General features: G+C 50.7%; 1 protein-coding gene across 6 annotated transcripts in view; it reads right to left on the bottom strand.

The window, feature by feature from the left end:
- NLGN3 (neuroligin 3) overlaps positions 1 to 26,787 on the bottom strand; it is a 60,077-nt gene that overhangs the window by 7,549 nt on the left and 25,741 nt on the right. The window contains exons 2-6 of one of the 6 annotated variants that reach the window (XM_083596639.1): positions 20,105 to 20,815; positions 18,763 to 18,822; positions 11,635 to 11,697; positions 7,580 to 7,729; positions 4,628 to 4,813 (exon numbers count right to left, since the gene is read on the bottom strand). In XM_083596639.1, coding sequence (XP_083452765.1) covers positions 4,628 to 4,813; positions 7,580 to 7,729; positions 11,635 to 11,697; positions 18,763 to 18,822; positions 20,105 to 20,585 — 940 coding nt within the window. In that variant the 5' untranslated portion in view covers positions 20,586 to 20,815. The remainder of the gene's footprint in view (positions 1 to 4,627; positions 4,814 to 7,579; positions 7,730 to 11,634; positions 11,698 to 18,762; positions 18,823 to 20,104; positions 20,816 to 26,787) is intronic. The other 5 variants (XM_083596642.1, XM_083596640.1, XM_083596643.1 and 2 more) reach the window with 5 other exon arrangements.

The raw sequence follows: 26,787 nt of genomic DNA, 5'->3' as shown, positions 1-26,787 counted from the left end.
TTTAACTTCCAGTTTGCTAGTGAAACTGAATTACTGAATGATGATGCATGTCTAAAAAGTCTGTCACCAGCATGAAAAGTTTAGAAAGATCTGTTGTAAGGATTACGAAGGGGCCCTTCTCTCAGTCCCACCACCCTTACAGGCATGCTTGGGGGGGACACACACGGGACAGGGCCTCCTTGGTGGTGGCTGCTGCCTGACGACTTCAGAACTCCCTCCTGAGAGACACTAGACTGGCTCCCTCACTGTGGTCCTTCTGCAAGCAGGTGAAGACTTCCTCGTGCCAAGAGGCTTTTGGGAACTGACTGCTTTTAAGAAAAGGGCTGGTGCCATGCTGTTTTTATAGTAATTGCTGGAACACACACACACACACACACACACACACACACACACACAATTTAAACTCTATCAATGTTTAATTTGTTTTTCAATTATTATTTTTTTCTGTGTTTTAGCAGTTCTTATTTTTATCAGTAAACTGCCAGGGAAAAAGGCAGGGAACCCACAGGGACCTCCCTGCAGCATCACAACTGGGTCAGTGGGCATATAAAACCAGTCCAAAACTAGCTTCCTCCCACAGCCCTCATCTGCGGATGCTGCCATCTGGGCTGTGAGTCCTGGAAGACCTGCTGCCTGCCTTGCAGGCCTTTTCTCACCTGGACTGGGAGGCCGGGGCCCGGACTGACTCCAGCTGCAAAAGCTGAGGCTCCTGAAAAGACACTTGGGCTGGGGCATTGTTTAGGGAGTGGGGTTTTTTGGGGGAGGGAGGTGTTATTGCTATTATTTGTATCTTTATTTTAGATCTTGATGCACATGTGAAAATTGTTCAGTTTGGTTATGCATTTTTAAATGTTTTATTTGTTGCTTTTGTTATGTCGCAGCTGTGTATTTTCTTTCATGCTGCAAGCCGCCTTGAACATGGTTTGAACTGTGGAAAAATATACAAATAAAACTACATATGCATGCATGTATGCCATGAGAAGAGGACCCTGGGTCCATTCCTTCTGCTGATCATATCAGCAAAGTCATAGCTACTGTTTGAGGGCTTATTTTTTTAAGAAAAGCAGCAAGTTGAAACTTTGGAAGCCCATTAACAACAGAAGCAAACACACAGACACTTTCCTATCAATGGGGGGCATCCTAGGTGGGCACGTATTCTGACCTATGAACAGATATTCCAGTGCCTTTTCGGGAGGAGGGTGGAATAGGGGGCAGCAGCACTGGGGGAGGGTAGTTGTTTTTAAAAACCCTCCCCCCCACCCCACAGGCCCAATATAAAAACCCACTCTTCCTCCCCTACCAGGAGCTATTATGGAAAACACAATATAAGTATCCGCATCCCCCCCCCAAGAGAACTGCAGGTTTGGCGAAGTGGGGGGGGGTTTAAACCCGGCCGACAGTGGCCGCGGAAGGAGAGGGACCCCCTTCTCACAGGGCTCTATCCTCAGTTGACACATCTCTCTTCCTCAGATACAAACACACAGGCTAGCTCTCTCCCCGTATATGTGTGCACACACACGTGGTTGGTTTTTTGTTGTTGTTTGTGTGTGTGTGTGTGTGTGTGTGTCTGTTTTTAACCAAAGAAAAAGTCACTGGGAGCTCTCATCGCGTCACTGTCTAGTTCTGGCCCCCTGGCACTTAACACGTCTCCCTTTCTCTGTGCTCCCAAACCAACGCCGTTTGTTCACTGTGACTCATCTTGGGCCTTCGCCTTGTTGGATGCAGTCCTGACAGCTTTGTGCTTTCCTTCTCCTTAGTCACATGTACTGCCTCCCGTTTCCTGTAAGTTCTGCTTTTATAAAATCTCCAGGCTGCTAGGAAATCTCCTTGTGCAGCCACATCGATCTGCTGGGGAATCGTTCCAGGTTGTCCTTTGCATCAGCACACCACGAGGGTGTGCCTCTCCCATATTTCCCTTCTGAAGAACTACCAGCCCCCTGCTCCCTCCTTTCCCCTCTTCTGTGCCCAGGGCCAGATTTGCTGGTGTGCTGAAGCTCGTGCTATTGAACTTCACATCCTTCACTTGCCAAGCATCGCCCCCACCCCCAACACACACCCTGCCACCACTGCAGGAAAATACAGAACGATGTGATTTTTATTGACATGTAGGTGATCACATTTCAACCTCTTCTGTATACACATTGGCTGGAACCGGAGGGAGCATTGTGCCTCCTGAATTCAGGTTTGGAAGGTGCTGACAGCCCACTAATTAAAGAGAGGAACCCATAGCCTGCAACCAAGTAGCCACTAATACTGAGCTCCCAGGACAGAGATGAGGGAACTGGGAACCCTCCACATGTTCCTGGACAACATCATGTTTCCTGACCATGGATATTGGTGTTGAGTGACATTTGGAGGGTCCCATCTGTCTTAAGACAGAATGTTCTTGATGACCCGGCCTTGAATCAGCTCTGCCGGTTTCCACGGTCAGTTTACTAACCTCATTCTGCCCAACCTTTGCTTCAGTTGTAAGATACTCTCACTGCAACCTGCCAGCCAGGATTTAGAGTAAGTGAGAGCGTGAAGCCTTTGACCTAATTAAAACTCTTGAGTATTGCATTAGTCAGCCCTACAGGTTTTGTAAAATACAAATAAAAATAAAATATTAAGCAGGTATTTTGTTCACAGCTTCCTTAGTTATGCATGGCAAGCTTCCAGACCTGTTTTACAAGGTCACTTGGAATGGATGGATGGGTTGCTCTGGTTCTTTCCGAAACTGAGCAGAAACATCTCACAACAGACCTGACCTGCTGCAGCTGTTCATTTTAGACTTGAAAAATGCCTCTACAGCACTTTTAACCCCTATCGGCCTTGGCTATTTCATGGGCTATCAAGCTGTTTCCCATCACTGCTGCTGATTTCCCCTTTAGGCCCATTATACAGCCAACATTTCTTTTAGCGTGGCTCCCTCTGGGGCTCAGGAGTTTTGCATGCCTCTGTTCAACTCCTCATGCCTGGTATGAATTTGACCCTGGGCAGGTCCTCAGACCATCTTCAGTCCACCCAACTCCTTTTTTCTTCTTGTCACACGAACAGTTCCCTCTGCCACATTTGAACTCTACCGCCAAACCATTCCACACCAGCAAGAGCTGTGTGTTTTCATTTCTTTGCAAGTGTGCAAAGCACAGCACAGGGCACCAAACTCAGCACCCTGAGAATCATCCTCATTACAGAGGTTTTCTAAGAGAAATATCAAATGTAGAATGCTAACCCTCTTTCCAAACCATTCCAAACAGGAGTTTTTAACTTGGTTAAAATATACTACAAACGTGCAGAAGAACCAGGTGCCTGTAGGAAACCCGCCAGCAGGACCCTGATATTTCTAGCAACTGCTATTCGGAAGCATCACTGCCTCTGACAGTGGAGGCAGAGCAGAGCCATAATGGCTAGTGGCCACTGATGGTCTTATCTTCCACGACTTTGTCTAATCATCTTTGAAAGCCATCCAAGTTGGTAGCTATCCCTGCTTCCTTTGGGAGCAAGTCCTGCAGTTTAACTATGCACTGCACAAAGAAATACTTTGTCTGTCCTCTGCCTCTCACATATACATGTGGATTTGCACTGCTGTACCTATGCAACCTTTCAGATAGATTGCTTGTTAATTTCATTTACCCGTTTCCTGTAAAGCAGAGGAGCAGCTTAGGCACTTCCTGATCCCTCAGTGCCGACACTTTCAGGAGCCTTTGTTACCATGCGCCACTCCTTCGTTCCTTAATCTACTTTGCATTTTGCTTAGATCTCCAAGATCTGGAGCAAGGTGAGCCACACACTTAAGGGCATGGTGCCTCTCAGCACTTGCTGGGTTAAAAATGGGGTTTTGTTCTGAACACCAGGACTGAGCAAAGGCCACTGTATTAACAATAATAACAATAACAATAATTTATTATTATTATTATTATTATATTATTATTATTATTATTATTATTATTATTATTATTATTATTTCTACCCCACCCATCTGGCTGGGTTTCCCCCGCCACTCTGGGCGGCTTTCAACAGAACATTACAAATTTCCACAAAAAAAATATTTTCCTATTTACCCCAAGGTCTCTTTGACAGTCTCATTTTGAGTGGAGGGCACTAATTTTGTGATTGATATTGTTAGAACAATTAGGAGTCCGAAATCCTTGCAAATCGCCCAAACCTCTACAAGTAGAGCCTGATCTGCCGACGCCTATGGTATATCTTTGCAGTCAAGATTATGTGAGCGTTAATTCAGAATTACTTTAACAACAAGAGCAAAGAGGCATACACATACCGGTTAAGCACCCTGGAACCTGCCATTCCAAGAGGAGGTAATGCATCAATGGGAGGTGCACAAAGAATCCTGGGAGCTGCAGCTTACCCCTCACAGAGCTACGGTTCCCAGCACCTTTCACAAACTACAATTCCCAGGATTCCTTGGGTTTGGGTGGAAGTCAAGTGCCTTAAATGTATATGGCGTGTTTGTGCACAGCCATACACAAGGATAAGGAGGGGTGAAAAGCACGGCTTCAGAGGCAGAGAAGCCCAGTAATTTCAGGATGGAGATGGGGGGAAATCCGTTCTCTTTCCAAACCCTTCTCCGACGCACTCCACCTACTTGGCAAACGCAGAACTGGGTGCTGGAATGACGCCGGTCTCTTACCCTCGGAGTGGTGCGACAGCGTGAGCAGGCTGACACAGGAGGCACCAATGCCCGAACCGAAGACAGTGATGCGCAAGGGGTCGCCGCCAAAGAAGGCGATGTTTTCGCTGATCCAACGCAGAGCCTGGATCTGGTCCAGCAACCCATAGTTGCCCTTGGCAGCCTGGTCCCCGGTGCTCAGGAATCCTGCAGGCAAGGTGATAGTAGTAAAATGGGCAGCACTGGCCCCAAGGCAATTCTCGCCTGCCCTTGCCCCTCATGCTACGCACTACAAAGGACAAAGGCCACTGCCATGGGTCCCAGTTTCTCAGCTGCGACTGACCTCTTCCCTCCATCCCCTCTCAGTATTGCGGAGACCCCCCACACTGTGCATTTGAAGCACACCTCCTCACCCTGGCCCAAAGAATCTTGGGGACTTGTCATTTACCCCCACAGAACTGCCATTCTCAGCATGCGTAACAAACTGTAGAGTTACTGGGATTCCTTTGGGTGGTGGAGGAGTTAATGTGCTTTAAATGTACGGTGCATACACAGCCAAGAACAAATGGGTGCAGTCTGCTCTGCATGCGGCTGTGGCTCTTTTGGTGTCTGCCTGTGGCGTACAGCCATTTTGGAGGGCTTGCTTCAGGAACGAGCCACCGTATTTTGGGAGAAGTGATGGTTCGTGCTTGTGTGGGTTCTGGGTCAAAACAAGTCAGCCTCTGTGAGAGGGGGCAGCTAGCAGACCCCCTTGTCTGGGCTCAAGACTTGTCCTCTATTCCCTCACAGCTGACCCAGGCCCCCTCTGCCATCTTGGGCCTGCTGAGGGAATCTAAGGCCTCCAGGCCTTAACTAGGCCAGAGCCTTTCCATACTTTGGCGCACTGAACAAAGCAGTTAGCCTGTTGGGGGAATTTTTATCTGGTTCCTTTTGGATGCTTTTTTCTCTTTTTTTGGAACAATTGATATATTTTATAGACATACTTTCCTGCAAGCCGCTTTTGGGCAACGTTTAGAAAAGCAGCTTTTGGACACTAGTGAGTCAAGTGGGATGTTTTTACTTTTTTGTTTTATACACACCCCCACACCCCGATGAATCTTAATGAGCTAGGTGGGGTTTGTTCTTCTCCCCTGATTTTATGGTGGATATTTCCTTTGGTTTCTGGCCCAGGCCTTCCCTCCCCATGTAGTTATGAATGCTGGGGGATACTTGTTTTTATTTATTTATTGTATATGATATATATCTTAAGAGCAAATGTCTCTAACAAACATTAATTTGCTAGGATGCAAAATGCACAAGCTGACCCTAGTGCTCCTGCTTAGAAGGGCTGCCAACTTACTAAAATCTTCTTTTAAAGTAGCAAATGTATCTTATTTCCAGACAGTGCCCCAGATTACCACACAGGCACCCACAAAATCAGAGATGCAGTTGCCATGAACAGTGCAGAAGAAACAGGTCCTCGGGTGGGGACTTGTTAGGGAGGGTGGCTTGTTTGCTTTTTTGTAGGGCAGACTGAGCTCCAGGGTACAGTGAGCAAGACTCCCTTCGGGAAAAGGGAAGGCCCATATTCAGAATGCAAAGGAACGTGGAAGCCGCCTCAGGTCCCCCAAAAGGTCTAGCAATGCTGCCCCTTTAGCGATCACACATTGCCAGTCCATTTCCAGAGGAGGCTTGGCTGCACCCCAGCGATGGGGACATAGAATACTCCCTCTGGTGCAGCTCATTAGCGGCGCTTGCCAGGCCCCGCAGGAGGGAGGAGGTGAGTAAACACGTTTATTCAATATTTAACCGCAGATCAATATTTGCTCTGTGCTGTGTCAGGATGTGTAAATGAGAAAGAATTCCCAAGCAAGGGACCTAACGCCCTTCTGCACAGCCTGCCGGCCACTGCCACAGCTTCTAGCTTGGAGAGAAATGGAGGGTTTGTGCTGGAGACACGTTGCCCATGGAGAAATGCCCCCACGCCAGCTAGACAGCAGGTATGGGGCAGGGTACCTTCCTCCACCACACCTTTTCAACATGCCTTTGGCACGTAGGTGGAGCAGTTGGGCAGGGGTGGAAGAAGGCAAGAGGGTCCCCTGCCAAGGAAACATCATTGGGGCAATGTCTGCGCCCCTCAAACATTTGGAATAAACACCTGGTCAGACATGCCCTTCCCACCCTTCACAAATATGTACACTGCCAGGAGGTGATGGTGTATTTATTAGTATCGAGGTTGCAAAATGCTCTGGCTGCTAGAAAATTAAGGGCGAGGCATTAGAAACCAACCAACCTAGAAGGGCGGGTGGGATTTTCTTTTGCTCCATCATGCACTAATTTATATGATGTCCCTTTTGTTCTGGAGAGGAAGTCTTATTTTAATTCCCCCCCTTCTTTTCCTTATGCATATCATCTGATGGAATGTTCCTGGTGCAATGTGTTAAAATTGACCATATTTTTGTGGGTATCGGACTGCGATAGAGCTAAGGCTCTAAGCGATAAAAGGTTCAGTTCAATTCGCCAGGCCAGGTCCTGGGGTGGTGGGGGTCAGCATGAAGCATAGCATTTGGGGGGAAGGGGTGGCTACTGAGAAGAAGGCGGGTTTGAACAGTCTTGCTTGTATCCAGGCACCAGCTCCATGCAGAGCAGAACAGGACACTCCCTTCCTCATCCTTGCAAAGTTTGCTCCCTAGATGGAAAGGAGCCTACGAGGATGTGATGGAGATAGGCAAGGACAACTTGCTGAATGGCTGTGGTTGTGGCCATCCACCGATGTGGCTCTCACGGTGTCAAGAGAAGCCACAAGGAAACCAGCATGCCTTTGGCCCAGCAGGGAAGTTGGGTCACCCAGATTCTGACCCACTCTGGTCTTGAAGGCACAGGTCGAAGCATCTCTGCCCATCTAGATCCTCATGGCCTACTGCAGCACCTCTTTCCCCCCTGCCCCCCACAGCACCTCTGCCCCCCTGTGAAGCGGGCCCATTGGATCCATACCCAGCACTCCCACACGGTAGTTGAGGGTGATGACGATGACATTGCCGTAGCTGGCCAGCACGCTGCCGTCAATCATGTTGCCTGTGCCTTCCATGTATGAGCCGCCATGGATGTACACCATCACCGGCTTGGCCCCACTGTCTCGGATGTCTGCAAGGGGGAGAAGCTAGAGACAGGAGTCCGACAGAACCACCTCCTCACCTCCAGCCTCATTGAGCCAATGGGGGGCAGCTCCTGGCACAGGGGTGTGGGGAAAGAGGCCCAGCCCACCCATCTGCATCCAGAGAGACCCCGGGCTGATGCTCAGCCCAATGACTTTTCCAGCAAGGCAGCCAGCATGAGGAAACCCTGAGGACTTAGCAGGACGCACAGCTCAGTTGAGTCTCAAAATGCTGCACTTCCAAAGCCAGACCCAGGATGGAATAGGGCCAGGGGCGGCCGGCACAGGACCAGCGTCCCACCTTGTGAATAAACCATTGTGGTTTGCGTTGCCTCCCCTAGGAGGGGGCATGGGGAGCCAGGAAGGGAAATGGGCAGCCCGCTCCCTCCCCCCAGATTTGTGTGATAAGAGGGTGATTTGAAAGGTGAGATGATTGGGGCCAATAAGGTCTCAGGGCCAGAGGGAGAGGACAGAAAGCAAATACTGCCTCTTCGCTCTGCCAGGGAACCAGCCCTTTCCACAGATGCTGCCAGAATTGGCTTGCACCAGAGTGATCCCACCTTGCTCAGCCTCCATCTTCCTCTCTCTCTCTCTCTCTCTCTCGGTGTGGGTGTTGCTCCTTAAAGACAACACATCCATCACAAGCAAGCTTTGTGCTGGGAAGAGACTTGGGAACGCCTCCTCCCAAAAAGCCCACCCATTCTGCTCTCATGGCCCCATTGCATCCACAACAGCTGTGCCTGACCCAGCTTCACGGAGCTGGACTCTACACCTGCCAAGGTGACCACGGGCACCAGACCCCTCACTCCAACATGCACAGGTCAAAGCGTCCTAACAGGGAGGCCTACATTGCACAGGGCACACCAGGCATGGACAGAAAGGGGGAGGGGAGCTTTCTTTGAAATCCAGTTGAGAGGCGATGCAATTGACTGAAGGAAGCCCTGTTCTCAGTAGCCACCTGTCCCCCCAAATAACAGCTCAGCGAGGACCCTTGTGGTTCTATCCAGGTGCTATTGCTGACGTTCTCAGCACAGCCACGAGGCAGCAGCCTCGGCAGAGGAGGGGAGAGCAGCACAGGGACTCAGAAAGAAGTGCACTGCCTAATTTAGTCTTTGTGTGGTAGAGGTCCCTGCATACGACTTTGGCCCAAACGGACTGGGCGGGTGGGGTGGGGGTCTTGCAGCCAAAGCAGGTCAAGTCCAGAAGCAGAAAGGTAGCAAACAAGACAAAAAGGACAAAGCATCAGCATTGCTCCTGAAGGGTCCAGACCTCCGGAAGCTTCCAACACTCCATCCGGAGACTCATCATCAAATCCTGCCCCAAAAACCCAAACCGAGGCCTGAAGGTTGAGGTTGAGGGCTGGTCCTGGAGCAGCATCCTTGAGAATCCGCTAGAAAGATGGCGAGAATGCAGGAAACAGCTTTATCCTGAGCCAGGCCACTGGGTTCACCCTAACTGGCAGCAGCTCTCAGGTTTCAGGCAAGGGTTTCTCCCAGACCCACCACGAGATGGTAAGGATTGAACCCTGGACCTTCTCCAGGCAAAGAAGACGCTGTGCCACCAAGCAATGGACCTCCAGCAGGAATTCACAACAAGCTCAAATGGAAGCTGCTGGCCTTCTGAGCTCTGAAACAAGTTCAGGTTATGGAGTCCTCCATTGCAGAAGAGAGGGAAGGGGAAGAAAGAAGAGCATTGGCTCCTGGAATGGCTCTCCAAGTCCAGTCCCTGTTTGCTTTTCACAGAAGCTGCCCACCATCATGGATGGCGAAGTTGCTCCATGGGGTTGGTGAAATGACTTATCACAGTGGTGTTTCATGAAGAACTCAGAATTTTGACCCCCTGCTGGGAAAAAAGGCAAGTCTGATAATCAGCTTCCAACATGGGTACAGCTGGGTGAAGGTCGAGTTCATCAGTCTGAAGTGAAGCTACAGGTCCTTGTCAACAGTGGGCATGATCTCAATGCCCGCCCACCCACCCACTTGCCTCCAATATATCATTGCAACACCTCCGAAACCTTCCATGATGCAGAATGCTGTTCATGCCTGGTTTCCATTCTGCTGGTGTCTGGGGGTTACAGACACAGTCTTATGGTGGCTTCGCAGCCTCCAGCTGATGCCTCAGTGCCCTGATAAGGGTGGTGGAAACAGTTGGGAAGTTACCACCTAGAAGGAAACACATAATGCTCCCCAAAGCATTATGAACCCATACGGGGGGAAAGCCGGGAGAGGCGTCTGGAAAATGGTTGAACGTCTCTTGACATTTTCAGCGTACCCAAAGAGTGAACCAATACAATGGGGCTTACAGTGTGTCCCCAGCATGGCAGCTGTTTTGTAAAATTTGGTGCCCATCAAGGAAGACAAGCTTATCCCTTGATTGATTATGGATCAGGAGTGGTGAGTGGCAGGCATGAGTTACCATGTGCTCTTTCAAAGGACCACACCACAAGGTATGCAATGGTATCCAACTTGAGCCTTCCAGATGCTGTGGACTTAAATTCCCACCAGTCCCAACCAGCAGAGCCAATGACCAGGCATAACACCTGGAGGGCACCACCCTGGCTACAGTCTCCCAGACTGGCAACCATTCTGTGGTTATTGCACGGCACATGGGGAAATGTCAGATGGCTACTTGCGACTGTTGGTTCCAGGTTTAGTAGCTTCAGCTGTTGAAAGGTGGCTGCACACACACGCAATTAATTCATGAGTGAGTTCTTCATTGCAATGAATCTGCCAGTGCCCCAAAGAGGTGCACATCTTGCAATTCAGGAGGGGGGCCTGGGATGGCCTGCTGCAGTCTCTGGCTTCTCCATCATCCACTGCATCTACCTGCCCTAAATATAGCCGCTGCCTAAGGACAGCTTCATCCTCCACACCTGCGTGTTGGTGTGAGCATTCCATCTGCTGCAGAGTGATTTGACCTGGACCTTGGGCACATGAAGGTCTGTCCCCATTCCCCCCCCCCCCAGATTCTGCATCTCCTGATCGCTTTGTCTGCCCTCTTGGCAACGGGATGGCTGCGTCCTCAGGATGCCTGCCTGGGTGCAAAAAAGAACAAGTCTCTTTTCAGCAATTTTTTTTGCAACAGTCAGGTGACAATGTCCTCCTGCCCCTGGCAGATGCACATCCCCTTCTGACCAACATGAGAGAGGCTGTTTGCGCCGGAGGGGCTCAATCCTGTTCCCCACCCCTCCAGGTATACTTGCTTTGGGAAAAGATGCTGGCAGGCACAGCTGAGTGGAAGGCTACTCTCCCTCCTCGGGGGGGGGGGGGCAGGTGTCAAGTGTGAGAGAGAGAAACAGAGAGAAAGAGCTGTGAGAGACACGCATTGCTGGTTGCAGGGTGCACAGAGGTTCTTCAGACCTGAGCCTTCTCCTGCGACCACAATACATGCTCCCTGCAACAAGCCAACAGGCAGCAGGCCTTTGGGAGACCAGACCTGCTGAGCAGGAAATCCAAAGGGGACACCTTTTTGTCCAAACAGGAGATTGGCGACAGCTGGTATGTAACATTTATCCCAGCTCACCATGCTACCCACATCGCCAAGTGAGACAAGGTGGGGTTGGGGATGGGGGCAGTGAGCAGGCTCCCATAAGCAACCACACGCCCAGAGCTGGGTGCCCCTTCCATCTCCCTCCTTCACTGCCCCCTGCCTGCCCACCCTGCCCACCTCCTTGGAAGAGGAGGCCGAGGCTCAGAGAGCATCACCACCATGCCCCTCCCATGCAGCTGCTCAGCACAAGGAGACAGAAAGACACACACACAAAAAGAAAAAACCAGCGGGGACTTCCTGGGATGGCAGCAAATGAGGAGCGCGCATGAAAAGGAAAGCGTGAGAGAGAAAGAGAGAAAGAGAGCAGGTTCATGCAGCCACAGCCACCTGGCGCGCACACAAATACCTTCGTCTTCATCCCCGTCATTATCCGCTAAGTCCTCGCCCTGTTTCTTAGCGCTGGAGCCGCCTGGGGGGGACCAAACATGAAGGAGACAGAACAAAAAAAAGGGGGGGGAGAAAATGAAGAGGAGGGTGGGGGGAAGGGAAGAAAAACAAAAAAGGAAGAAAAAGAGAAACAAAAGAAAAAAGAAACAAAAAGAGAATTCAAAAATAGCATGATTGCAGAGAAGGTGGCACGTTACCTGGGTAGCGCTTGGGCTCCACACTAAAAAGCATCTTTTTGCCCCCCACTCTCTCTGACCTCCAAAAGCAGCACTGGGGGGGGGGGGGAGGCAGGGGCTGTCTGGAGCAGTTTCCCTTCCATTTCCAGGTGAGGCAAGAGGCTACTCACAGCAAGGGGAGAAGGGCAAGCAGGGACACCTCCTTCAGGGTGCTCACCTGCCTGCCCTCTTCCAGGCAGGGGATTCTGGAAGTCAGGCCCGAGGAAGGCATGGGAAGAGAGGGGTTGATAGAACCCATGGGGACCCTCCACACTGCGGCTTCAGGTCAGGTACCCGCCTGTTCCCTTCCTTATCCCATGGGGGGCGGGGATGACCCCAGGACTGATGCCCGAGTTTTGGGAGGTACCAGTTCCCTTGGAAAAGTCAGCAACCCTCAAGAGACCAGAGGGGAAGTTGTGGGGGAAGGAGAGAGAACTGCCACAGCTGCCTTTGCCTGGGGAGGCAGCAGTGTTGGGTGGATTTACGGGCAGCAGCATACGTGATCAGTGTATCCCTTGTGATCAGACTCAAGTCACCGGTTGCTTGCACATGGGTGCCAGTGAACAAGAAGGCCCTCACTTGCCCATTGCCAACCACGCTGTACATGCACAATTCCAGTGTGTGTTCATGGGAGGGAAGGAGGGAGGGGAGGAAGAGGTGTGTGCGTGCACATTGGTGTGAGCATGCTCACATGCATGTGGCAGAGGCTGGTGGGGCAGTGGGAAGTCCTAGCAAGGGACAGAGAGGAGCACCCCATCTTCCCCAGGTTCCTGGGGATAAGAGGCTGTGTCCATCTCATCTGGCCAACAACTTGGTTGCTCATGGCAGTAGAGCTTTCTATGAACATATGAAGCTTCCTTGGAGTGTTGATGCACCAAGCCCAATATACCACCTACTCAGACTGGCAGCAGCTCTCCAGGGTATCAGGCACAGAGAGGGCGGGGGGGGGGGGCTTCCCTGTCCTCTTGTTTGATCTTTTCTACTGCAGTTGCCAAAGACTGGGACTTTCTGCATGCAATGCATAGATACAATATTCACCACAGGGAGGGCTCATTTAACTTTTCATCACTTTGCGGGGTGGTGTTGTGGAGGAGGCAGGCAGATTGCTACTTTAGGAGAACTGCAGAGAGGTAGTTCAGCAAGTTACTTCTTCGCCTGGCAAATCACAGGATGGCTCCTAGCAAGTTCACACGCATGGCACCACGGACGCCTTTTATTCTCTAATGCCTGAGCATTCTTCATGCGCTCCAGAAAGCATAAATGAGCCACTTGCTGAATCAAAGACATGTGTTCTAGTATGAGTAGCCCTTTCATTTTTTTTTAAAAATCCCTTATTTTTCACTTCCCTTGTGAATGCACACTCCGGAAAGCCACCTAGCACAGACTACCTTTCTGGTTTCCCTTGTCTGAGGCCAGCTTGGTTTTCCAAATGTAGACAGCCAAGGGCTCTTTGCCTTGCAGGCCCATCACTGGCATGGCTGTCAGGAGACAGCTGGGAACAGAACCTTGGCTGTGTTCATCTTAAAAGTTATTGCTTGCTGGAAAACGGGCAAGCCAAAGGATATGCAGAGAGGGAGCCATGGGCTCATGGAGCAGCCACAAGCAAAAACAAGCCAGCATATTTTTACCCAGAAGAACTAGGTTACCAGTTCAGCTTGCAGGACCCATTATGCTGCTCCCCACCACTGCCTCTAGAAGACAGAAAACCCTGACCTTAACCACCCACACAAGAGCACAGGCTAACAGCCCCAGCCACCTAGCCCTATATCACAGAAGCAATGAGCGACTTTTGTCAATTTGTTTTTCCAAGTTTTCATTTTTGCAATGTTCAGTGCATTGGTATTTCCACATCAGTTTGCAAAAATCTTTGGGGGGAAAGTCCTCATTTATCCTAATGTAAAGATTTTGCAAGCAGTTCCCCCAATGCAACACATTTCTGCATGTTATTTCCAGAAACATATGCATTTTAATGCAGACTTGCCCCTAGTTTCTGCTTCCTTGTGCACCTTTCTTTTGGCTGGAGAACTGCATTTCAATATATGGAAAAGCACAAACTTTGGAGGATAGCAGTGCTTTGGTTTGCCTAGCGTCTTGGGAAGTATGAAGTACACAGGTTTGCTTTACAATGTGAACCAAACTGAATTTATCCCCTCCATTTCTACTCTGCACAGGTGTCACTGTGACTGAGCCACAATTCCCTGGTCAGAGGGGATCACCTGCCTACACACTTTGCAGCAAACCATTCTGATTTTCCAGGCTGCAGGCAAGCTAGCAGCAGAAAAAAAAGGGCTACAGTTAAACTAGTGGCCCTGGGCACCACCATCTCTCTCTGATCTGCTGCAACACAAATGGGCTCCCAATCCCCACCCCCACCCCGGCCAAAGCTGTTGGCAACCTGAAACACTTGCACCACCGCGCAAGGGAATCTGCGTAGAAAAGCGTGAGGCAGGGAGGTAAGAAAGACCCTGCAACGCTGGGGGGCAGGAGATAGGCTGGGGCCAGAACAAAGCCTTGCCTGGACTGAACAAAGCTCCCCTGTCTACAGCCGCAGTTCAGATTCCAGGCCTGCTCTGTTGCCATGGAAACCAAGGCAGAAAGAGACTGCATTTCCCATCAAGGAGCACCAGAGTCCCTCCCGCCTTCCACTCACTCCTATAGGGACCTCCATCCTGCCGGGTCTGGGCACAACATCTACCCATTTCCCCTCCTGTTGTCACCCCCCTCTCCCCTCAAAAGGAACGGACTTTTGGAGACAAGAGGAATCCACGGGAGGTGGTAGCTCCTTGTTCCCGCCACCACTCCTCTCCCTGCATCCCCGCTTGCTGCACGCAGGACGTGGCAGCCTTTGGGGACCCCAGAAGGCCTAGACAATGCACTGCATCATTCCCAAGGCCAACTGCCGGCAGCAGAAAGAGAAAGGCACACTCACGCACCCAGGGACCAGTCTCTGCTGATGGGCTGGGGCTGCTGCTGCTGCTGCCACCACGGAGAGCCAGGCAGAGATGGGAGATGAAGCTTCAGCTGCACCAGGCAGAGGAGACAGGCATGCAGGGGTGAAGGAGGGTAGACAAAAACCAGGGGCCTTGGCAAAAACTTCCCATGGCATCTTCAGCAACAAAGCGTGGCCCAGAGAAACAGCCCTTTTATTTGCAAATGCAGTCAAGAGTTGTAAAGGACATGCCTCCCTACTGTGCTCCAGACTGGGGCCTCAGGAATGGCTCATTACCCCACTGCCCTGAAGTCCCTCTGTGTGTGCAGGTGCATGTTTGCAGCAGAGGGTACTCACCCTCCTATGTACTTGCCAGCCCAGTCCTGAAAGAGGGCGGGGGGGGGGGGAAATGGTGCCACCCGACAGCCCTGGGCATTTCATTGCCTTCATTGGCTAGGTGAGTTCCTTTCTCTGAAGTGGAGAATGCAGCCTCCCTCCCCCACAGCCAGAGAGGGTGGGTGAGGAACAAGTAAAAATGATCCCAGTCATTAGAACATAACAGATCTCTCTACTTACAATCAGAATCAGAAGCATGAGTGTTTGTGTTTGAATGGAAGTGTGAAAGGCTATATTACTTGAAATTACCATCTTGGTTCCTTTGTTTGTGAATGGTGCACAATGGTGAGGCCCTCAACTTGAAATCTCACCACACAGGAGCAAAAACTAAGCAATTCATTGAAATGGCACAGAATCAGGGTTCATTCCAGTTTGCAGACTGATACGCAAGACTTGCGTGTCTCTTAAATAATTTGAAGGTTGTTGTTGTTTCAAGTTAACTTTTACAGAGTAGCCAGGATGTAAGGACTAACAGCAAGGGACGCATGCAGCCTGCTTTAACCAAAGCCTTCTAAACAAGAGGCAAGAGAAATGCAAGATCTCATCTTGAAGAACAGTAAAGGCTGCTGCCAGTGGAATGAAGGGTTTAACACTTTCTCCCTGCATTGCAGTCCTGATCAAAAGCACCCCTCCCACAAGCTGCTTCCCAGGGCCACATTATTCCTGTAAAACAGAGAAGGACATAGACTCCAAAGTGGCAGTCAAGGGACAAGGCCTCATGGATAACATTTCCGGCTGCTAGCTTCAGTCAAGTTTCTGCCCTTCCAGCACCAAAACGGCCAATGCAATTCTACTTCAGCATTAGTCAACAGAAAAGTTAACATTTCTGCAGATGAGCAATCCCCATCTCCTTCTCTCATTGGACTTCCTCTCAACAGACCTATAATTACAGAACCAAAGAACTGTAGAGTTGGAAGGGGCCCCAAGGGTTATCTCATCCAGCCCCCTGCAATGGAGGAATCAAAGAATCCCTGACAGATGGCCATCCAACCGCTGTTTAAAAACCTCCAATGAAGGAGAGACCACTGGCTTCCAAGGGAGTGGGTGCAGCTGTCAAACAGCTCTTACAAGCTCATTCCAGTGAGTCTTTGAGCAAATATGGGAATGCTTGCCCAGCTTGAAACAGTGGACACACCTGCACAGGGGCACACTGGAAGCTGTACCAAAGGGCTAGCACACCTTTCTTCAATGGGGTCTCAGTATTCGTGGCTATGCCTCCAATTTCCCCAGGTGCAGGTGACCTGGGAACCTGGCTGGGCCCATCTGAGATCAACCCCTCTGGAGAAATCACTGGAGTATTTCCACTGACACAGCTGTACTGGATATTTCAGTAGACTCAAGGATCCTGAAGGAGCCAAGTCTTGTTCTTCTGCAAAGTTTGTTTCCTAAGCTTGGCAAACTTTGAGGATAGCAACCTTCTCCCTCCTCCATCTTTTCCTTCAAATTTTGCCTTAAAACCCACCTTTTCTTCAAAGTCTTCAAGCACAATCTCCTTGTTCCCATCCTAGGCTGAGTACACAGACGCTCACATCCACAATGTACATTTAAAGAACTCTTAAATAACTTTAACAGCCCTGGCTTCCCCCAAAGAATCCCAGGAACTGTGGTTTGTTGAAGGTACTGGGAACTGTAGCTCTGCAAGGGGTCTCTCAACAACTCTCGGCACCCTTAGAAAACTAGAGTTCTCAGGATTCTTTGTGGGAAGCCATAATTGTTTAAAGTGATATCACAGTGCTTCAAATGTAACCCTGATATAATGTTATGTTCATTTCCCCACTTTAACCCATGCTCCCTTCCCTTGTTGCTCCTCCTTTGCTGAACATTACAACCACATCCTCCTTGGGGAAAGTGACCTGTTCTCCTATCCTTCGTGATGCACCATGCAAGTTCATTGCGCTGCAACAAAAACGAAGTGCACTTACATGCAGTTTGGGGGACTTTGACAACCTCCCAAGTGGTTTCCCCCTCTTCCACCACCCCAAGTGCTTTAGGTCTCTTGCCATGCATAGAAGGATATGAGCAGAGGACATTTCCAGGGAACTTCATTAGCTGTGGAGCTTCCACATTGACACCCTGGGGACTCAGTTGTGGAATAATGGAAATATATCCTGACAGTATTTTTACTGTTGCATTATCCATCTGGAAGCTGCCGTTCCATTGCTAAAGCTGGGCCAAATGCTTGCCAAGGAAGAAGGGAACAGGGTGTGCAGGCCATTCTGGGGCTTTGTGGATCTATGCCGATTTGGCAAGTGCTTGGAAGACCAGAGATCACTCTGAGGGCCCGTGCTGGGAGCCCCTCCAGGCAGAGCTGGATCTCCCCTCCCTCCCTCCCTGCCAGCCAGCCTTTCCTTGCCCGTTTCTGCACACCTGGAGTTAACGGCCCAGCCAAGGAGCTTCAGGAGGTGAGCCAGAGCTTTGAAGTGGCCATGACAATGTGCCAGCGCTGGCCCCTTGAGAAGCAGCCCTGGTGCCCAAAGAGATGCTGTCTGAATAGCCGGGGCAGGCAGAAGCTGGCGAAGCAAAGTGAGGAGTCCGAAGAGGACCAGGGCAGGGTGAGGAATGAGAGCAAAGGCAGCTTGCCTTGTAAAGTACCAGCTGAGGAAGAGAAGGCCAAGCTCACCGTGGCTCAGGTCAGGACCCCCTCTCAGAGGAGATGCACATGCTGCCTTACCCATCTCTGCCACAGCAGGAAGGAGGGGAGATAAGGAGGAAACCCACCCACCCCCAAAGCGAGGCGTGTTGAGAGGAGGGTCTCTTGGGGGAGCGCGTGAAAGAGAGGAAAGGCAGGGAGGGGGTTGCGGCTGGGTGCCCAGGTGTGTTTGGCAGTGCAGCCCACCAAAGAAACTGGGGGGGGCAGCAGCTCTACACAGGATGCAATGCCAGGACAGAGATGGCACACGGAACAAGGCAGTTCCTATGGCAACCAGAGCCAGTCACGTCCCCCCAGCCGCACACCCAACATACAAAGCTCGGGGCCTGGGGGGGGGGAATGCCAGTGGAGGGGGACAGACTCCATTTTGTATGGCCAAATTTCAAGCAGACCCCTGCCCCCTCTCCGCTTTGCTGCTACGCTGCCCCCCCCAAGCGTGACATCCCTGGTCTGCTGCTGGAGAAGAAGCAGCACGTTTTTTCCAGAGACAGATGCTGTTGGGTGTTTCTCACAGCTCTGCCAGTGGGGAGGGCAAAGGGAACCCCCATATCCGAAGGCCCCTCCCCTCCCCGGATGACAGGCAGCCCACACCTACAGGGCAGCTTTGCATCACTAGGAAGACCAGCCCTGATCAGCGTGGGAAGGGCAAAGGGAGAGAGTGGGGTGTTCCAAGGGGGAGCCGCCTCCCTCCCAACAGAAGATGGACGGACAGAAAGACAGACAGATCCCCTCCCCTGTGAGCTCCAGAGGAGGGCCCTCCCCCTCCCTCCCAGAGAATGAGGAGGGGGGAACGCTGCTGTGGATGGGGCAGGCCAGGCGCCCCTCGCGCTCACTCCCTCTCTCTTGCCTCTCTCTGCGCCCCTCTTGCCAGCCCCGCCCCCCCGGCTCGCTACCTACCTCCTTTCCTACATATTTTCTTGTTGGGTTTTCGGGCGCATTCCTTGGAAATCCGTTTTACTGTAAAATGAATAAAAGACTACAAAATAACAGGAGGCTCCAGCGGACGGCGCAGGCATGCAATCCAGCCTCATTGTAACCCCACCAGTACCCCACCACCCACACCCTGTCCCCCCTCCACCCACAGTCTTTCCCTCCCCCCACCCTTGGGACTGACCGCAGGAGGAAGGAGAGGGGGAAATTCAGGGTGGGGGTTGCTGCTGCTCTGGGAGAAAAACTCTGGAGCCAAGAAAAAGTGAGCTGGGAGGGGGGGAAGAGGGGAGGGCACGCTAAGCAGGAAGCTGCCACCTCACCCATGGGGGGGGAAGGGGTCACCAGCCCTCCCCAGTGCTGCTCTGTACAGACAAAAGCCCCCCCCCCCCGCCCTGCCTTCCCCAATGTCTCTATGGCTGGGCTTCCCCTCCCCTTGTGGTGAGGCTGAAAAAAGGTCCTTTCCATGCTGTGCTACTTACGGTTAGAAGAAGGAGAACCCCCTGGAAAGGAAGGGTTAAAGGAGAAGGGCACCCAGCCTCACCACAAAGGGCCAGGTCCTCTTGCGCTCCCCCCCCCCATGCAAGCCCTTGTCACTAACAGTGGCACCAGAGAGAGCGGGAAGTCCTGTAACTCAGCCTTGGTTTCTGGGGAGTTTCAGAAGCAATGCTGTCCCAGCAAGAAAGAGAAAGAGAGAGAGAGAAAGTAGGAAAGGGAAGAGAGGGAGAAAAAGAGAGACAGTCCCTACTCCCTGCCCTCTGCAGAATAACAGCACATGAAACCTCAGAAAAGGGGGGGGGGAGAGAAAGAGAAAGAGAACAGGAAGGAGGGAAGGACAACCCCAAACCAAACTCAGGGCCGAACTTGGCCGAACCTGGGTGCCCGGGAACCAGCCACTCGCCATGAAGATCTGCAGTCAGCCAGAGAGTTTTCTTTGTTTTTGTTTTGTTGTTGTTGTTGCAACACAAGAGAGGAGGCCGTGATGAGGATGAGGATGCCATGGCAGGAGAGGGGCATGATGGGCAGAGGCACAGCACATATGAGACAGAGAGAAAGGAGTGTACGCGGCAGAGAGAGAGAGAGAGAGAGAGGGAACAGGGAGAAAAAATGTCAGCCAGGAGGAGGGCACAATGCAAGCAGCGTGGGCAGAGAGAAGCATCTCCACAAACAGACAGACATGCGTTGGGCGGCCGGGGAGGGAGGAGCAGGAAGGGAAGGGGGTCAACGCTGGCATGCTGCAACCGCATGAGACCAACCACCGAGAAACAGAGAGCCGCCGCGTCTCCTGGAGGCAACCCCGCTGGGGACTCACCATCCTCAGTGGGGATGTAGATGTTGAGGTACAGGCAGTCCTCATTGGGGTCCTGGATGTAAGTGGCCACAATGTCCAGGTTCGAGGTGAACCAGATGGGCAGCATGATCTCGGGGACGGCTGTGTGGATGTTCTGCGGGCACACCGGGGAGAAGTGTGTGGCGTTGCGGATCCCCGACCAGGAGGGGGGTGGCTCAGGGGGCATGAACCGCTTCTCCCCGATGGGGGGCGCTGCGTAGGGGACCCCCAGGTACTGGTCCACGGGCCCCAGGATCTCGCTGGGCAAGGGCACCCGCACGCCCCGCAGCTTCCCATAGTGCGTGTTGACGGTGGGAGAGTATGCCTGGCTCTCCATCTGCACCACGGCCGAGGCGAAGCTGAGGATCCACAGCGCCAGGCGGGCCTCCCAGCCGGTGGCAACTTCGGTCACTTGCAGAAAGGGGGAAAGGAGCGGTGGGCCTCGGAGGAGTGACCACCACATGGTCTGGGGAGGGTAGCACCGGAAGCCAGGCCTCAAGCAGATTCTTGGGGCTCACAGAACCCCCATGGCAGAGAGGGAAGGTTTTCTGAGAGGGGGTGGGGGGGTGTCGTCCAGAAGCAAGGCGGAGCAAGGCAGGTGGCAGCCAGCGGGTTCGTCTTCAGAGTCCTCGGTGTGCCCACAACGACCTCTCCCTTTTGGCAGGTGCTGCAGCTCCTCCGGTGCTGATGGTTCTGTGAGGAGGAAGAAGAGGAGGACACACAGGAGTTGAATAGCCACGGCCTCGTTGGGGGTGACATCAGGCACTAAACCTGCGCTATATTCCAGCATATTTATAGAACTCGCTTTGAAGTCGTGTGGCAGCTCAAATACAATGCAGATATTAACTGTTAGGGGAAAATAAGTAAAACAGGGTAAGCTGCCATGTGAATGCAGCCTAAGATGCACTCTTGCTGATTATATCCCCAATCATTATACATTGCAGCGATGCCAACCTATCAGGAGGTCCAGGCGCTACAATGAAAGAATTGGGACTTTAGCCTGGTGGCACCTAACATTTGGATCTCCTGGCTGCTTCATATCAGACAGGCACCAGACCCCCTCTGCTGTCTTTTTTGCATCTTACTGAAAACTTTCCTTTTTTCAACAAGCCTTTTAAGTGGAGGCCCGTATCCTAGTCTGCAACCGCATTGGACTTTAAATGGCTTGTGTTTTTATCGTTGATGTTTTTATTGATGCTTCTATAATTTTTTAAAATTGTTAATCGCTTTATAGAATCATAAGAGTTGGAGGGCACCCCCGAGGGTCTTCTGCTCCAACCCACTGCAATGCAGGGATCTCAGCTAGATCACACATGACAGGTGGCCAGCCAATGTCTGCTTTGAGATAAACGAAACGGAACAAGATAAATAAGCAACGATAATTTATAGGTTCCAGGTTGGGTGGTGAGCAAGCTTTCAGAGAAACAAACGCTGCATGCCCCCCAAGGAGTATGCCCCCAGCTCCCTCCACCTACTGAGTGGAAAGGGCAGGGCAATTCTGCTCAGGGCAGAAGAGGTGTAGTCCAAACAGGTTGGCCTGGTCAAGCAGAACAAGCCCTGCAATGGCCGGAGACCACACTACTGCTTTGCCAGCCCAACTTGCCCAGGTGCCTTGAAAAGCCTATTATGGGGCTGGTCGGACCTATATAACTGTTGCCCCAGGCTTGGATCCTTCATCTGAGCAATGTAGCTGTGAGAGGAGGTGCTGAGCCAGGGGTAGGGAGCCTTCCTTTGGGGCTTCAAAGGAACAATCAGGAGGTTAAAATGAGCTCCTGGTTGTCCCTTTGCTGGTCTATGGTGCACTCTCACCCACATATCAGCTGAAGGGTTATGGGAGGTCACAGAAGTGCAGGGGAAGCTGCTTCTCCCTTCCAGGACTGCTCCTTGAATTTCCAGGAAAACCAGAGGTTCAGGTGTTGCTGTGCTTTCAAGCCCGATTGCCAGGACTACAAAGTGCAGTGTGAGGCTGTTTTGAAAGCATTTTGTAAATAGTCCACTAATAGATCATTCCACAGTCTGGCCCTAGCTAGTGGGAGAGACGGATTAGAATAAAAAAAGTAGAAGAGAGGCTTCAGGGTTTTTTGGGTCCAAAAGATCGCATTTTTAAGGTGAAAACGGAAGCATATAAGCAAAAGAATAAGGGTATAGCGACAAAGCATCAAGGTAACAAGTGAGTTAAGCAGCTGATTATGTGCAACAGCAGAGCAAAGATGTGAAGGCAGTTCCTCCTCAAAGTGTCCTAACAAATCCCAGGCTTGCAGGTAAATCGACCCAATAAGCTACAGAAACATATATGCAGGTGGAAAGTCAACAGGGGCGTGGGAGCTATTTTGCACAGAATGTCACATGTACAGTGACCTGTCCGCTGAACAGAAGTTGTGTGTGTGTGTGCTCAGTGCAATGAGCTTCTGGTCTTCAGGGAATGAGATTGTTCCTCCTGAGGCCACCACGGGTGGACGACCTGGAGAAGCTGAGAGAGGCAGAGAGGCTGTTGGGTGAGGCCTCTAGGGTTGTGATGGCTTGTGTCCGGCTCCCACAGTATGACAACTTCCTTGCTGCCATGGAGAACAAGTGACTTGGTGAAGGACAGCATCAACTCAGGTGAAGAAGTTATTATTCCTTAGCAGGGACTCATTCTTTGAGGAGGGGGAGTAAGTCGTTAGCCTCTCATGCCAAGGGTTATCCTCCAGAGGCTGGAGCTTTCCTAGTAATGGAAGGAGCCCACCATTAGGGACACAGGTAGCCTGTGTTTGTGATGGGTGTGCAGATTGCAACGTAACAGGCCTGCCCTAGTTGTAGATGTCATAGGTGATCTAAACAGCCTGGTAGACAGTGCTCAGGAGTAGTGTGTGGTCATGGTCCATGTTAGGGAGTTGGGGAAATGCTAGTTGTGCTGTCCAGGAAGCAAAGTATACACTAGTGGCCAAAATTGTGCAAACCTTTTGGGGAAAGGGTATTTCTGAGGTTTGAAGGCTCACCAACACCACTTTTTTGGAGTAATACCATAACATTATATATCAATGGAAAGATATTTAATGAAGAATGTAATGCAGCAAGTTTTGTTCAATTATCTGTATCCTATCAAAAGTTATAGCCAAATAGCCAGAAAAGGGAGGCACAACTTGCTTAGGTTGATATGCAACAGCTTTCCTTCATTTGAATGTAGCCAATGAGCAGGAGTGTTTAGAGAGCCAATCAGGTGTTATGAGCCAAACCTTGGAAATACATTTTTACCAAAAGGTTTCCACAATTTTGGCCCCTAGAGCAGGCTGCTAGGTAGGAGGTTGGTAGCCAGAACCTTCAGGGTAGCTTTCTCAAGAGTGCTTCTGGTGTTCACGTGCAGAACCAGCTAGACAGGCACAGAGATGCAGTCTCAAAGCATGGATGAGGTGGTGGCATCTGAGGGAGAGGTTAGGATTTGTTAAGTCACTGGGCAATGTGTTCAGATGAAATGGACCTGTGCAAAATAAGATGGGCTCCACTTGAACCAGGACAGAGCCAGGCTGCTGTACTTAAAACCAACAGATTTTAAACTGATTGCAGAGGAAGGTTTGGAACAAATTATCCTCACCCACCCCCAGAATGAACATGAAAGGTTTTGGTGCACCAGGCGCACCTTGAGGTATGGTCCGCAAACAAGAGGTAGCGATGGCCACCAAATCGGATGGCTTTAAAACAAGATCAGATAAGTCCATGGAGAATAAAGCTACCAGTGGCTGTTTGCCACAACAGCTATATGTTCTCCCTCTACCATCATGGGTGGAATGCCTCTGAATACCAGCTGCTAGGGTCCCAAGTGAGGAGAGTGCTGCTGCGCTCTGGTCCTGCTTGAAACCACTATATCAGAATCTCTGCTAGAACAGAGTCAAGGAAGCTATTAGAGGTAAGAAGACGTCCTTCAGAGAAGGGGCATCTTGCCCAAGAGGGAACAAAAGGAATGTGGAATTTGGCAAAAAGAAATGGAGACAGACAATAAGGAGTGCAAAGGAAGATTTCAAGGAGCATATGGCTAAAAATAAAGACTCACAACATAAAAATTATTTAGACACGTTAGTAGCAGGAGACGAGTTAGAGAGGTGGTTGGACCTTCGGATGACACCGGAGTGAAAAGAGTGCTCAAGGAGGAAAATGAGATTTTAGAGAAGCTGAATGAACTCTTTGCATCTGTCTCTACAGTGTAAAATGCACCCTTATTGACAAATTTTAAATTGACAAATCACTGGGTCCAGATGGCATTCACGCAAGAGTTATTTAAGAATTCAGATGTGAATTTGCTGAGCTTCTAACAAAACTTTGTATCTTGTCTTTAAGATCAGCTTCCGCACCTGAGAGAAGTAGCCAATTTAGCATCTGCTCTGGGAAACTGGAGGTATGCATTATTAACGATAGAATCATAAAAAACATAGAAGATCCACTGCACTGAAGCAGACCACTCTCACTAACCTTTTAGAGTTCTTTGATAGCTTCAATAAGCACATAGAGGTGATCCAGTCAACACTGTGTCCTCAGACTTTCAAAAAGCTTTCGATACACTACCTCACCTAAGACTCCTGAGTAAGTTTAGCAGTCATGGGATAAGAGGAGAAGTCCTCTTATGGATCAGTAACTACTTAAGCAAAATGAAGGCACAGAGCAGGAATAAATGGTCATTTCTCCTAATGGAGGGATGTAGAATGCCAAGTCCCCTAAGGATCAACATTGGGACCTGTGCTTTTTAACTTCTTTGTAAATGATCCATGGTTGGGGGTGAGCTATGAGGCGGCATATGTGCTGATGATACCAAATTGTTCAAAGAGGTGGGGTTTTTTGTTTTGTTTCTTGTTTTAACAAAGGGATTGTAAGGAGCTCCAAAATGACCTCTCCAAACTGTGTTGGCAGCAATATGGTAAATGCAGTTCCATGTAAGCAAGGGTAAAATGGTGCACAATGGGGCAACACCCCCCCCCCAAGTTTGAACATACAGGCGTACCTCCGCTTACATATCCCTCTGGATACGTAAACTTCGGGATGCGAACACGGCAAACCCGGAAGTATTTTTCCGGGTTTCGCCCCCTGCGCATGAGCAGAAGTGCTCTACACGCCACACACATGCATAGAAGCGCTAAATGACGCCACACGCATGCGCAGAAGCGGTCCTCTGGTTGCAAATTCCTCGGGATGCAGCCGGACCTCCAGAACGGATCCTGTTTGCAACCGGAGGTACCACTGTACTCTAATCAGGTGCACCAACTCCTAGGGGTGGAGGGGTCTTTGACCCCTCAATATTTGCTGGCAGGGGGCCAGCCCTCCTCGATGTTGAGGGGGCAGAGGACGACAAATGCAGTGCGGTTCAGTGGCTGACTCCTCCTGAGCACAAGAGAGGAAGCCCTGCCACACTGGGCTCTGCACTGGGCCTCCTCCCAATGTCATGTGTACATGACATCATGCACATGCGACACAAGTCAGCCCCCCAGTCTTGGGCACGACACAAATGGTATCTGAACTGGTGGTGAATAAGCAGGAACTGGGGTGACCTTAAAGTCACAGTGGACAACATAGTAAATATGTTGACCCAGTGTGTGGCACTTGCTTAAAAGAAATAGCTTGTTTGGGATTATTAGGAAAGAGATTGAAAATAAGCTGCCGCACTTCTTGTAACTGCTTTTCTGGTTCCCGTCCAAACCGATTTGCTTAAAGGTACATCAGAACTCTCTGTGTTCCCTGCTCCCCATTGTTACCTGGCTGCATGTTAAAGCCTTTGAAGAGCTCTGTCGTTAAACCAATGTCTATTTGTTTAACAAATATGCCACTTTTCACAGAGCTCACTTCTGAGTAGAAAGGTTTGGAATTACCCTGTAAGATTCTTTTAAAAAAGATTCTCAGTTCCTCAATGAAGGCATGAGGAACGGTAGTATTAACACCCCACTCAAATACCTTTCATTAAAAAAAAATCTCCACCTTTCCCTCTCCATCATTATCTGGCTGCATGCTTAAGGCTTTGAATAGTTCTTAAACCAATCTATCTGTTTAGCAAATATGCCACTTTCTCAGAAGTAAGTTGCACAGAATTCAGTGGCACTTCGTTTTTCATAGGCAGGTATGGGGCAGCAGAGCAGAGATCAATGAAGACATTTTCAAGCTTGGCAGATCAGAGCTCAACAATAGAACTGAGATTGCTAACAATGTTTTTTGTGATGGGCTGAGAGGTACCTCTAATGCAGGGGTCCCCAAACTAAGACCCGCGGGCTGGATAAGGCCTGCAGGACTTGTTTATCCGGCCCGCGGCGACCCTCACCGCCTGCTGCCGTCGCCCGCTCTTACCGGTGCTGCGCTGCGTGGCTGCCCACTTCCGGGTCGGAGGAGCATCAGAAATAGCTTGTGCTCCTCCGACCCAGAAGTGTGCCGGAAATAGCATGTGCACATGCATATGGGCATGCGCTCCTCCACCCTCCGGCCCACTGCGTGATCGGCACTGGAGACACTGGCCCGAGGCGCGGTAAGTTTGCTGACCCCTGCTCTAATGCAAACTGCATTTTGGAACTAACCCAGGTGGCATGACAAAAAACCCACAAGCGTTAGCTGAGCACAGACAAGAAACAAGCCCCATCCCCAGCTGGGTATCACAAGTGGGGAGAGGTGCTGTTGCACAGAGGTCCTGCTTTCACACCTCCCATTAGGACATTTGT

The sequence above is a fragment of the Podarcis filfolensis genome (genome assembly GCF_964270895.1).
Source record: "Podarcis filfolensis genome assembly, chromosome: Z".
NCBI classification, from domain to species: domain Eukaryota; kingdom Metazoa; phylum Chordata; class Lepidosauria; order Squamata; family Lacertidae; genus Podarcis; species Podarcis filfolensis.
This window is presented reverse-complemented; position numbering and strand designations above follow the sequence as displayed.